This window comes from Nicotiana sylvestris, chromosome 1, assembly GCF_000393655.2.
Source record: "Nicotiana sylvestris chromosome 1, ASM39365v2, whole genome shotgun sequence".
NCBI classification, from domain to species: domain Eukaryota; kingdom Viridiplantae; phylum Streptophyta; class Magnoliopsida; order Solanales; family Solanaceae; genus Nicotiana; species Nicotiana sylvestris.
This window is the reverse complement of record NC_091057.1, coordinates 148,860,460-148,873,359: the sequence shown is the minus strand read 5'-3', so window position 1 is coordinate 148,873,359 and position 12,900 is coordinate 148,860,460. Positions and strand designations below refer to the sequence as shown.

At 35.1% G+C, this 12,900-nt stretch overlaps 1 protein-coding gene across 1 annotated transcript; it reads left to right on the top strand.

Annotated features, from left to right (window-relative positions):
• The first annotated feature begins 4,786 nt into the window (after positions 1-4,786).
• On the top strand, positions 4,787-9,506 carry LOC104228631 (protein LNK4). The gene is made up of 6 exons (XM_009781115.2): positions 4,787-5,000; positions 6,027-6,388; positions 6,539-6,785; positions 7,903-8,022; positions 8,112-8,224; positions 8,683-9,506. Exons 2-6 carry the CDS (start codon positions 6,036-6,038, stop codon positions 8,888-8,890), a joined length of 1,041 nt encoding a protein of 346 aa, XP_009779417.2. The 5' UTR covers positions 4,787-5,000; positions 6,027-6,035; the 3' UTR covers positions 8,891-9,506.
• Positions 9,507-12,900: the final 3,394 nt, after the last annotated feature.

Below are 12,900 nucleotides of genomic sequence, written 5' to 3'. Positions count from 1 at the left end.
GATTTCCAACCAGCTCGTCTATAGTCAGCTCCTGCATGTCCTTTGCTTTGGTAATAACATTCACCTTGCTTTCCCAAGAACTGGGGAGGATACTGAGAATTTTCCCCACTAGCTTGTTCCTAGGAATGGTTTCACCAAGTAAGTGTAACTCATTTATGATGGAGAAGAATCTAGTGTGCATATCTTAAATAGATTCATCGTCCTTCATCCTAAAGAGTTCATACTCGGTAGTGAGCATATCAATCTTAGATTGCTTTACTTGAGTGGTTCCCTCATGTGTTGTTTGTAAAGCTTCCCATATCTCCTTTGCAGTTTCACAAGCAGAAATTCTATTGTATTCATCAGGTCCTATTCTACATACCAAAATCTTTTTGGCACGAAAATTCTTCTCCACAACTTTTCTATCTACGTCGGTGTATTCTTTTCTGGTTTTTGGCATTGAGAATGGAAGTTCCTCAAACACCTTTGTTGGGATGTAAGGACCATCACATATGACATCCCATAACTCAGAATCCTCAGCCGTGATAAAATCATGCATTCTTGTCTTCCACCACCCATAGTATTGCCCATTGAACCTGAGTGGTCTGTATGTAGATTGACCTTCTTCAAAATTTGGTAGAGCAGCCATACAGATCCTTCCTATGTGTTAGCCTGATAGGAGGAACCCGCTTTGATACCAATTGTTAGTTTATACGAGTCCACCAAACTATAGAGTACCTAGTCCTCTATGAGTTTTTACTGAGAATATTAATGAAATAGTAAGTAAATGAGACAAGGGATTTTTACGTGGAAAAATCTCACACAAGGGGATAAAAAACCACAACGTACACTTGTAGGTTTTTAAATTCACTAACTTCTAAACACTCTATTACAAGCCACTTTGTAATGACTCTATTACAAAGACTTCAACTCAACTAACTTGTGATACTCTTATCACAAACCACTTTGTCACTCACTAGTTACAAAGACTTTAACTTATGACTAACTCTAGTCACAACACAAACTCAGAAAGTTTATTGTTTTACACGGAGGTTCCTAAGCAACGCTTCTAGCTAAGCAATTTAGGAATTACAATAAGAACAATCACAAAGGTACAACTCAACTAAGAACAAAAAAATACTAAATTTAGGAACTGGTCCGTAGTAGCGTTTAACTTTGTTCTTCAAGCTCTTGAGAATTGAGTTCATTGTTTTTAGAATGCTTGAATGCTTGAAGTGAATTCTCAAGTGTTCAAGTGATGTTTTGTTATAATGCTCTTGTTAATACACCCTTGATGACATCACTTGAATGATGTAAGCACTCGGTAGGTCAAAAGCAAGTGACTGCAAAGCTGCTGCACTGTGTGCACTGTTTTTGTGGCAGTCACTTTCCAGCTAATGGCTATGCACAGTTGGCTTTCGTACTGCTGTCAGGGAAACACAAGGGATCAGGTTCTTGACTTGTTTCTTCATTTTCTACACTTGCAGCAGTTTTCATTAGTTGGAGTCTGTTTATTTGTAATGTGTACCAAGTGTGTCAGGTTCCCTATCTGGTTCTTGACAGTAAGTTTGTTAGATTATCAAAACATAAGGCAAAGACATTGAAAACCCATCAATAATATTGCTTATTACATAACTCTGAGTTGTGATTGAAAATTCTTTGTGATTGTGTGTTGTTGTCTAGTTGTTTTTGGAGTTGTAGGAGTTTTACTCTATCTGAGATTGGGGGAATGTCCAGCTCTCAATCAATTTTATTTTTATTTTTTGTACATAATGATTACTTGGTAATAAAATATCTATAATTACAAAAAATAAAAGAAAAAATATACATAACAAATCGTCCGAGAATAATTACAATATTTTTCAACTTTATTAGGAATACATAATAAATACTATTCAATTCATTCATATCAAATTACATTCGCCTGTAAAAAAGTTTATAGTGTTGACACGTATAAAATCTTTTAGAAAATTTTAAATATATCTCCATTATGTATCATTTTTTTTGGAAGGTTAAATTTCTAGAACAACAAATCCTTTTTTTTTTTCTTGTAAATACTTTTTGGCTTTGTAGATATTTTTATGCGGAAGAATATAGAAGAAGAAGAATTAATATGCACATAGTTGTAGACATAAATTGAGAAAGGACACTAAAAATAGAAAAACGTACCGATAGTGGTTTGGAATTGTCGCTTCTTAGTTTTTGTCTAAAATTTGTTTAGTACACCTTATATTGAATAGTAAAATCTAATCGATTTTGAAGGCCTAAATATTAGAGCCTAGTTATTATATAGTTTAAATACGAAAAAATTTAATAGCTAAAATTTTAGTTGATCTCAAAATTATAAATATTAAAAAAAATAATTATTAACAGCTTGTTTGGATGGTTGTTACCAGTTGTATCGTATCGTATTGTTACTTTAAATACAATGTTTGTTTTGATTGTTACTTAAATTTTATTGTATCGTATTGTTAAATCCGTTGTTACGTAACGATGAAATGTGCCACTTTATGTAACGACCTATTTGATATGGTCGTGTCGTTTCCTTGTGTTTTTCTCTCAATCTCACCCTTTATTATTATTAAATAATTTTATTTTATCATTTACCCTACCATTTTATTGAAGATTGAAGCATTTCAATATTTCCTTAATAAAAAATATTTACACCCATATAAATACTATGACATGTTTAACACCACCAGAGGTGGAGCTACAATATCGTTTACGGGTCCAACCGAACTCAGTAATTTTGGTTCAGATCATATATTTGTCTTAAATTTTTCATTAAATATGTATAAATTATTAATTTAGAACCAATAACTTAAGATTAGGATTCCGAACCCATAAGCTTGAAATCTTAACTCTGCCTCTGAACACCATAAATTTTAAAAGTTTTACAACCATACAATGCTATGGTTTATTTAAAGTCACATATTTTAAAAGTCTTTTCTTTTTTAATTACAGTTTGTATAAAATAAAACTAGGACATTTTTTTTTGGAACGGAGTGAGTATACAATTATTTACTGGATAACAAATTTATGCATGTTATATTGGTAGCATAACTAGTCAAACCGCTTCTTCAACAAACCGTCGAGTTTCTCCTGCCTTTTTCTAGAGATGTGCATAATACGATAAATATCGAGTTATCGTATCGAAATCGAAAATTTGGTATATGATATTTAGTATTATGGTATTTAGTTTAAATTTTTAAAATAACTTGGTATTAGGCATGAAATTTAGTATTTAAAAAAATAATACTAAAATATCGATATTGTGCCGAAATATATACTAAATTACACATTACAGATATTATTGATCAATATACTAAGTTACACAATACTTTTCTTTTGCAATCATGATGAGGTTGGCAGTAAAGCCCATATACTTCTTTAGGAAAATGGAGGAACAATGTAGGATGCATATTCTAATTCTTACTCTCTAGGTTGCAAGCAGTTTAACATAATATTTTAACGGCTTATGAGTGTTTCTTACTCTGTTACTCTTGTATTGTTGTTGAATATGTCAGATTAGTCCTTGTTGTATTCTCTAATTTTAACAATTAACTCTAAGCAAATAACATCCAATGATTAAATGTAGTCCTTTATATACCTTTTTTCTCTTAGTTGATATTTGATGATTTTGGACAAAAATTTTATCTTGTCAACCGAGGTGAGTTTAGAAAGTTTTCAGTGAGTACTTTAATTTAAAAATATTATAGTCTATGGCTCTATGCACCAGGGGTGGCTCAACGGATCTTGTGGATTAAGGCAAAATCATATTGAGAGACCTTTAAATCTATTCTATAATTTTTTTACACTAATAACAAAAATTGCTTTCTAAATAATAAATTAATTATTTAAGACAAAAAATAGCGATTTTTTTTAAAAAAAAATTAGGAAGTAGCGCACAAAAAATAAAGTAGTGGATTATCGGATGTTGAGGTCCAGAACTCAAAGTGAAAATTTTGATTTGGATATCAATACAATCAAGAAAAAGAAATAATCGTACATAACATAATAGCTTAAATTTTGGGTATTGACGGTGTTAAAAATATTTACTCCTTCTGACTAATTTAAACGATAAGAGTTTAAAGTAAATTTGGGGCTTTCAAATTATTGGGGCCTAAGGTAATGGCCTTACTGACCAAACCTTTAGAGTTGACGCTGCTATGCACTAGTTAATATTCAAGCTGAATAAATTGAAATTATAGAACCGATTAAATAAAAATCGAAAGGGGAAAAGTCCAATCATACCGAATGTGATTAGGTATATGATTGATATACCATTTTAAGAAAACGAGTATAGAAAATACCTTAATCGAAATGACTAAAGACGAACACCCCTGCCTTACTTTTTTCCTTTGAGCATCACGTGATTGGGCAAGCTTGTATTATTCCAACTATTCCTGGCTGTACTCTTATTTTGTTGACACGTGTACACGGTTGATTACGTGGGCCTTATTTTCCTTCGCCACGCAACCAAGGAACCAATAACGTAATCTACGCCTCTTTGGTTTGTGGCTCACAATCATTTGCTTTACAATTTGAGGCTCATATTCTTCCATCTAAATCTGATAGCTGATTGGTCCACGTGTCACGTGCTTCCAGCTTTGCCCTTTAACACCAACTTGCTCAAGTTGGGGTGTGTGGCTATGTGAGGAAGTTAGATTCGAGGAATTTATGCTGATGGAAGGCTATATTCGTCCTTACAACTCTTAGCTGTAAAACAAGCTTTCATTTTCGTGGACACAAATAAAGAAAAATAACTCTTAACAGTATAAAAGGTCGATTAAATTTATAGCAATTGCAATTTACATTTACAATACCACTACCGCCTCTGTTTCCTAAAGTTGCTGCTAATATTGCGAATACAGAAAAGTATATATTAAGGTCCAAAACAGTTTCTTCAGTACTCTCATAAGCCAAGCAGAATTCTATCTTTACTTCGGCCTTGCTTTCCTCCATTTCTTGTGCTATTTTGGGAAAGTTCTTCATCCTTTTTTCTTGTAATTTCCTAAAAGGTAAGCTGTTTTCGTTCTTTTCAAAGTTTATACTGCGTCAATTTGCAGTTTGAGTAGGTCAATATATGCTTTGTTGTGTTGTTGAGGGTGGTTCTTGAGCAGGTTTTTAGTGAATTGAAGTTCAGTTATTTCAATTACAGATAAAGAAATGGAACTTATGGAAGAAGTTTGCAAAGTACATCTGCTACTGATTTGTTTGATTTTTTTTTTTTTTTGTGTGTGTATTTTCATCATAAAGTTTGAGTCCTTTTTAGCTTTTCTTTTTTTTTTTTGGTCAAGAAAGACTTTGACTTAGGCTTTTGATCTGGATAAGTTTGTCCTATCAAAATTTATGGTTGAAATAAGTTGATCAATTCTGTTTCCTTTCATCTTTTTTGCTGTTATTAGCGCTTCATGAGCAGTTCGAATTCTTGCAAATTATTATCTTTGTTCTTTTCTGAAATCTAAGCTGGTTAAATGTTACTAACATCCGTTTAACTGTCTCTGTTATTATTATTATTATTAATTTTTTTTTCCTTGATTAGTATCTTTGAATGGGGGTCTAGGTCTTATAATCTACAATAACTTGTAACTGAAATCTGAGATGAGAGTTTTCATTTGGTAACTGAGATGAGTTTTTATGTGTCCTGGGCCGAGGTCTACCGGAAATAGCCTCTCTACCTTCTTGGGGCAGGGCTAAGGTCTTAGTACACTACTCTCCCAGATCCCATTTGTGGGATTACACTGGGTTTGTTGATATTGTTGTTGGTGGTAATTGAGATGAGAGTCTCTCTGTATGTGTATTGGGAAATGACAAATAGGTATGGGAAATAAGTTGATTATATGTGTGTTTAGCTTTGTTAAGATCTATTTCAATGACTGTGTCTTGAACTTGCACTTATCTAGAGATGAGAAAGGAGATGAGTAACTTCTATCAAGCTTGGGGGTTATTAAGCTTTCTCAGTGATGTGCTATGTTGATTTCTCAAATCTTTGTAGCTGCTCCAAAAATCTGCATATTAATAACATTTGATTGCTATTTTACCAGGTTGGTCTTATGGAGTGGTTTTCTCGAGTTGATGTTGGTGATCTTGTTGTTCCTAAAGGCTTAGAAGATGGTTTTCCACAATCTCCTGACAGCTGGTCACAGTGGGACTCAACACCATTTGGGAATTTCAAGTCAGAAATGAAACGGAACAATATAAGGTCAAACGTTGGATCTGAAGATTGTAAAGTGACCAGGAGTGGCGTTGACATGAAAAACTTGGGAATTCACGAGGAGAATTTTGATACTTTGGCTAGCCAAGATTCATACTGTGATATGGACCAATGGTCCTCATATCCACCTGACCAGCTGGATTTTCATCTTGATAACTTGGCCTCGATGGATCAGTTGGATGATGTGTTCCTGTAAATCTCTAACTATTATTGAATTATTTCGGTCTATAGATGTTGAATTGGATGGGATAATCCGGGTAGTTGGTATGCCACAGCAGGCTTACATATTCATTTCTCATCTCTCTCGAATGACTGATTAAGTTCTTATACTCTATTATGCAGAAGTTCCTTACTCGAAGAATGTCCAACTGGAATGGATGCTTCTGATGAGTCATCTGATTTATCAACAAATTCACAGTGCAGCGTGCTGCTGGCTGATAATCAAACAGGAGATGAATATTCAAATCCAGAGCATGTGACAAGCAACGGTTGTAGTGCCGAGAGTGCCAAATATTACTATGCACATGCTTTTACTTCGCCAATGGATTGGGAGAGTCAAGAAATTAATAATTCCCATTTGCAGGAAAAGGTGATGCTTTTGCTCATTTTTGTTTCTGAAGGGCATGAATTTTCATGTAGCAACTCCATTCAATTTGTGAAGCTGGAGTTGAATCATCAACCCCAGAAGAACTTAAGACGTCACTGAATCTAAATTATGTCATGTGAGATCTATGACCATCTAGCTGGACCAGCCGATAATCTAATTGGTCCAAGTATTTATAGTGAGCTTCAGTTCGTTGTGATGTCTTACATGAAAAAGTATCTTTGGCTCACATGGAGTTTTTAGTTTTGCATTGAGGCAGATGCAGGGAACAATCCAGGTTACGTCTCTTGCTTTTCAGTGGAAGGAAATATTGGGAATATTTGACTTGCATTCAAGCAGGGGCGAACCTTGCATGATTTTTGAGGGTTGAACTAAAATTTGAAGGTACAAAATCATAACATCTTAAAAATCTCTAGAAGAAAACAAATTTGAATTTTCTCTTTCTGGGAAACTGAGGTTGGAGCAGCTTCCCCTCTTTCTGACCTATGGAGGTCCGTCCCCGCATAAAGATGGCTTAGTGTGGCAAACTTCATGTTTGTGGGTGATGTATATTTGGATAACGTTGAACAGAAAAATGTTATGAACGTGGTGTTTGGTTTCAAGTTGGTTTCAAGTATTAACTGAACTATCATTTGTTATCACAGACTAATGTGACCAACTTGAGACAGATGAAAAACTATAGGAAGTTGTTGGGTTGAATCCATCTATCTCATTATATCATCATTTTTATCGTTCTCTTCGAATCTGGATCATCTCTATGTTAGTTTAAGAGCTGTCTGTTGCTAATGGATTGGACTTTTTGTGCTTTGCATTGCCACTTCCCAGCTTAAACATTTCAATTAAGCATATTAATCATCATCTAAGGGTTTGCTTTTGGGCCTAAATCTTTGTGTCAGTGTGAACAAGTGATGATTTTTTAAGCTTTTGCTTTCAGTGTGAACAAGTGATTTTTTTTGGATCTTCCTCTCATGGTAATTAGTAGAAACATGTGCATACACGTTTATTCTCATTTATGTCGAGGTACTTTCATTTCAACTAGTTTAAGTGCACTGCTTAGTCGATCTGGGTTCCGAATCTAAATCTTTAAATTTTTATGCTCTAGGCACCAACTGCAGAGGTTGCTGTGAAATTGGAGCATGATAGAGGAGATAGTAGAGTGAGTGACGAGGATATATCCACGGAGCAATCTGTCCTACAGCACCTTGAAAGTCTCACAGCTCAGGTAATGAAGGCTTTAAGTTTTGGGCTTACCACCGTAATATTAGCAGCAACATGACCTTACTGAATTTGTACTTATCTTGATACTACCAGTTGACTGAGGAAACCAGAATCTGTTTCCGGGATTCTCTATACCGTCTTGCAGATAATTCAAAACATGATGAATGTCAGAGTTGGAATGTTCAGTCAGATCAAAGTTCTAGTCGGTGAGTGCGCATGCTCATTAATTGTTTTAATTACTGAAATAGATTAGAATTTTGTGCTTGTTAGTCGGTTGTTACACATGATGTTGTGGTTCATGATTAGAGAGACTATTATGCATATCTTTCTATCTGCTCTGCCTGGTTTGCTAGAGGAAATTATACCTTGTTTTAGTAAAAGCTTCATTGTTTCTTGTACTTCCTATGCTCAAAATTTTAGTAAAAGCTTCATTCTCTAATGTACTGTCTGTGCTCAAGATTTCACTGGTGCCATTGGAAATGGACAAAATAAAAGAAAAGGTGACTGTAGAAGTTCATTTGAAGATGAAAATACTCACCTTAATAACCCAAAGAGGAAATTCAGCATGAAATATTTGTCGCCTTTAGATAAAAACTAGATTGGAAAGTATTGTATTTCTGGAATTAACGTCAACATTTTTCTCATATTGAAAAAACAAAACCAGGTTAAGCAAAGAAGAGACAACAGAATTGCAGACAAATGTTATTGACAGAACTGTTGCCAACCTATTGTTCAGCAACATAGATTTTGGTGCTTCTGGAGGCTCATCTTTGGACTTGACAGAAGTCACCGACACAAGACAGCATTCAGGTGGTATGTTATGGCATATTGCCGTTTCCCAGGGTTGTGATGTGCCTACTTTTGGCGGATAGACGGTGCATTCTTGACTCTGCTCAAACCTTTCTTGAAGTGGAACGGTGAAGTGGGTTGATTGGCGATACTCTGTATCCTAGTGCTTATGCTTCCTTCAAAGATATTACAGCACGGTCGTCTTATGTTATTTGGCCTGATCAGATCCGGCTAAGTTTTGACAAAAGCTTGTATTGTAGGCATGAGTAGAGACTAAATGCAGCTACTTTTGCGTCTGCTAGCTGATCAGTTATTTCTTTCATATGATAGCGTTGGCAGAGGACCATCAGCTCCAAGAGCTCAAGAATCAGGAATACTGTTTTGTGTAGGAAAAAAGGTAAAACAGTTGAATCCTGGCATTTCTTTGGACTTACAGGAGTTATGTAAGTGGCGAAACGCTTTAAAGGGGCCCCTATTTTTTTTTAAGGCTCCAGACATCTTACTTAAGGAAGAAACTTTCCGTGTTCTTTTTGAATGTTGGAAACTGCTAATTTCTTCCAATTTGCGTAGTTTCAGTTGTTTTAGTTCTTGGTAGGAGTTGATGGAGTTGTAATATATTAATTATTTTGACACTTCATAAGAGTAAACATGAGACTTGGGCAAGATTGAGTATGGTATGGACATACTGTTGATCCTTAATTTCCTATTCCCTCCTTTTCAATTTACTATTTTCTTTTTGGTACGGCTCCTTTTCAATTTACTATTTTCTTTTTCGTCCGTACTTTACTATTTTCTTTTTCGTCCGTGCAAAAAAGAATGATCCTTTTTTCATATTTGGAAAGAATTAACCTTTATGTAATGGTTTATAGTCGCACACAATATATGTGTCACCTTTTACATCACAAGTTTAAAAAAAAAAATTCTTTGAACTCCGTGTCTAATCAAATAAGTTCACATAAATTGAAATAGAGGGAATATTTTTTTTGTTCGAATATTTAGCTAGCGTTTCGTTGTAGATTCCCAAATTTGTTTTGAAAAATCTGATTTGTGTGAAGTTTGGTTTGAAGGTGAAAATGTGTTTGGATATGCGTTTTTAAAATATTTTTTCGAAATTTATTTTGGAAAAATATGTATATTATTAGTGTTTGTAAAGATTTTGGCCCAAATCAGCTATTGAGCTGGTTTTGGGATTTGGGATTTAAGATTTTGCTAAAAAATGGGCAAAATGTAAGGCCAAACATGCGTTTGTTAGGCATTTCAATTTATGTGGCAAAATTGGTCATTATCTGGACAACTAGATCTTGTAACACATCCTATTAGCATGTATATATTCAACCTAGGCTAGGCCGTGGGAACGGTCATATTGTCTAGTTTGGGTGCCCCGGGTTCTCCCTTGCTGTTCATTGTGATGGCAAATCATGCGTAAGGATTTACTCATTATTTTTGACCCAGTCAAGAAGAGATCAATTGGAAGATTTAGTACAAGTAATTGCTTTTTCATGAAGTACGGGGTTACATGAATGTCTGTTAAACGTGGTTGAGGACAGACAACGATATGTAAGAAATTAAATTGGACAACCAAACGAACAATCAACCACTAACATATCAATTTGGCGAGTTTCCTTTTTGCCAGCCACCCGTCCATAGCAATAAGTTTGTTTACCCGTAAAACAGTACAATTGAATTTATACGTGATTTCTAGATAAGTGAACTAATTTGATCCTGAAATACTAAAATAATTGAAGAATTATATAATACTTAGCCTCAGAATCAGAGGCGGACCTATGTGGTGAGGTGAGGGGTCACGTGATTCCGTTAATATCGGCAAAAACCCTGTATATATATATATATATGACCCCTTAAATATTTTAAGTGTGCCCCCAGAAATAAAGAGGCGGATGAGAGAAGTAGTTGCTTTGGGGCCTTAAATTCCCAACTTTGTTGGGGACGTATGTTCGAAACCCCCTTTGGCCTTTTAGCTTTTTTTTCCTCCTTTCTATTTTTATTCTTTGAGTACAATATAATTTATATTTAATAGCAAATTGCTTTATCTATTACTTTATCTCTCTTTTTTTAATTCAATTATAATTTAGTACTAATTTATAATAGTTAACTTAATTAATATTTTAGTTCTTTGATTACAATATAATTTATATTTAATAGCAATTTTTTTTTACTTTTATCTTTTTTTTATTTCATTTATAGTTTAGTACTAATAAACAATAGTCAACTTAATTAATTTTATTCCTTCTCTTCCCATAACACTCATTTTGCGAAGAAATCTCTTTTTCTCTTATATATATATATATATATATATATATATATATATATATATATATATATATATGTTCAGTATTTTTTTCTTCTTTAGAATTTTATCGTTGTGATTCGCATACAGTGGTGCCCCCGTCGCTCTCAAATCCTGGGTCCGCCTCTGCTTAGAATGTAGATGAAATGGTAGAAATGACAGTTCCGGGAACAAGGTTTTCGGGAACAACAATGATGAGATCAAAAGGCGAGAAAGTAAAATTATATTAAGCTTTGTATGGAATGTAGTGTAAGTTAGCCAGAAAATTCGTATCCTTTACAATGGTAACTGGGTTCGCTATTTATAGTTGTGTCTAGGGAAGGAGGTCCTAGGATCGTGACCTTCTTTAATGTCAATTATGAGGGTCATTGATGAAGATGTAACGGTGAACATAAATGCCAAATTCTCTGTGACGGGCCATCGTCCTTAACGCCGCAGAAGGACTTACTACACCTTTATGAACATTATCCCTTCCGGTGACAAGCAGAATAACTGTCTTCGATTTACGGTCATCCCCATCTTGGGTTCCACGTGTCTTTCCTTTAGATAGACCACGTGTCATATCATATTTACTCTATACAGATAGTCCCCCTACTTTTCGGTGACATAACTTTTGTGTCTCGGGAAGTTGGTAGGAACACTCTTTTGACGGGAGTTACTATAACTCCCTCTGCAATCTTCTAACGGTTGATTAGACGCACGTCTCTCTGCATTTACTGCCCCGAACACGCGTCATCCCACGATTCAGCATAGCTTTTGCCGATTACCGAGGTAATCATGGCTATGAATTTAGCCGCCAAAATTTTACTTATATGCATCATCCTTCTCCTATGCACTTCATAATTTCTCGAACTTCTAACTTGCATCTTTGTTCTCCATTTTTTCTCTAATTCTCTTCAAACAAAAAACCTTTCCTTCTTCTATTCAATGATTTCCTCTTCAAAGTGTGCTGGTTCTTCAAAGAGCAAGAACAAAACCAAAGACTCTACTCTTCCAACAGGGGGTTCCATCATCCCCAGAAGTCTTAATACCACAAAATATTTCGAAGAGAAATTCCCTACTGCTAACCCTCGTACATGGCATGTCCGTAGGTATCCTTCTTCTATTCGTCCTTCTAGTATTCCTACGGTAAATGAAGACTGTCGTTGCCATGAGTTAGATATTATTGCTCCTGAGTTAGATTCCGTGATTCCGGAGTTTTGCCTCAACTACCAAATATGTTTGGCATAAGTAAGTCTTTCTGTGTGGAGGACGGTTGCATGTTCTCGGCGCTTGTACCAGGAGACTGGAGGAGAGCTAACCTTAACTCATATGATGAATCTCTACTCTCCCAAGATTTTTCATAGGGGAATGATAAACCTCTATAAACAGGGCCACTAGACTCTATTTACCAACATGGATGATAGTAATGATTGTGGGTGGACGGAACAGTTCGTTGCAGTTGCCACCAATAAAATCATTCCAACAGTGGCTTCATCCTTTCCGGCTGCTTGGAACCGCACTCGTAAGATTTTTCAATTAATATTTCCCTTTACTAAATATTCTTTTGTGGCCGCATTGACTCTTCATCCCGTCACATGTTTCAACAACTCGATGGGTCCCACCGGTGTTGTAAGGTTTGGACTGGTGGGTTCAGAAGATCTTGGATGTTACGATGCCCGAAACTCGTTTGTGGAAAGTAATGGCCCTTAAATATGGGTGCAAGGCCAAAAATTATGGTAATTTAAACTTACCTTATTTCTATTTTTTATATGAAGAACTTGTTTGAACCCTTATGACTTGTTC

Coding starts and splice junctions, on each gene's coding strand:
- LOC104228631 (XM_009781115.2), top strand. CDS start 6,036: ATGGAGTGGTTTTCTCGAGTTGATGTTGGTGATCTTGTTGTTCCTAAA. Junction 6,389..6,538: donor CAGTTGGATGATGTGTTCCT/GTAAATCTCTAA, acceptor TCTATTATGCAG/AAGTTCCTTACTCGAAGAAT. Junction 6,786..7,902: donor ATTCCCATTTGCAGGAAAAG/GTGATGCTTTTG, acceptor TTTATGCTCTAG/GCACCAACTGCAGAGGTTGC.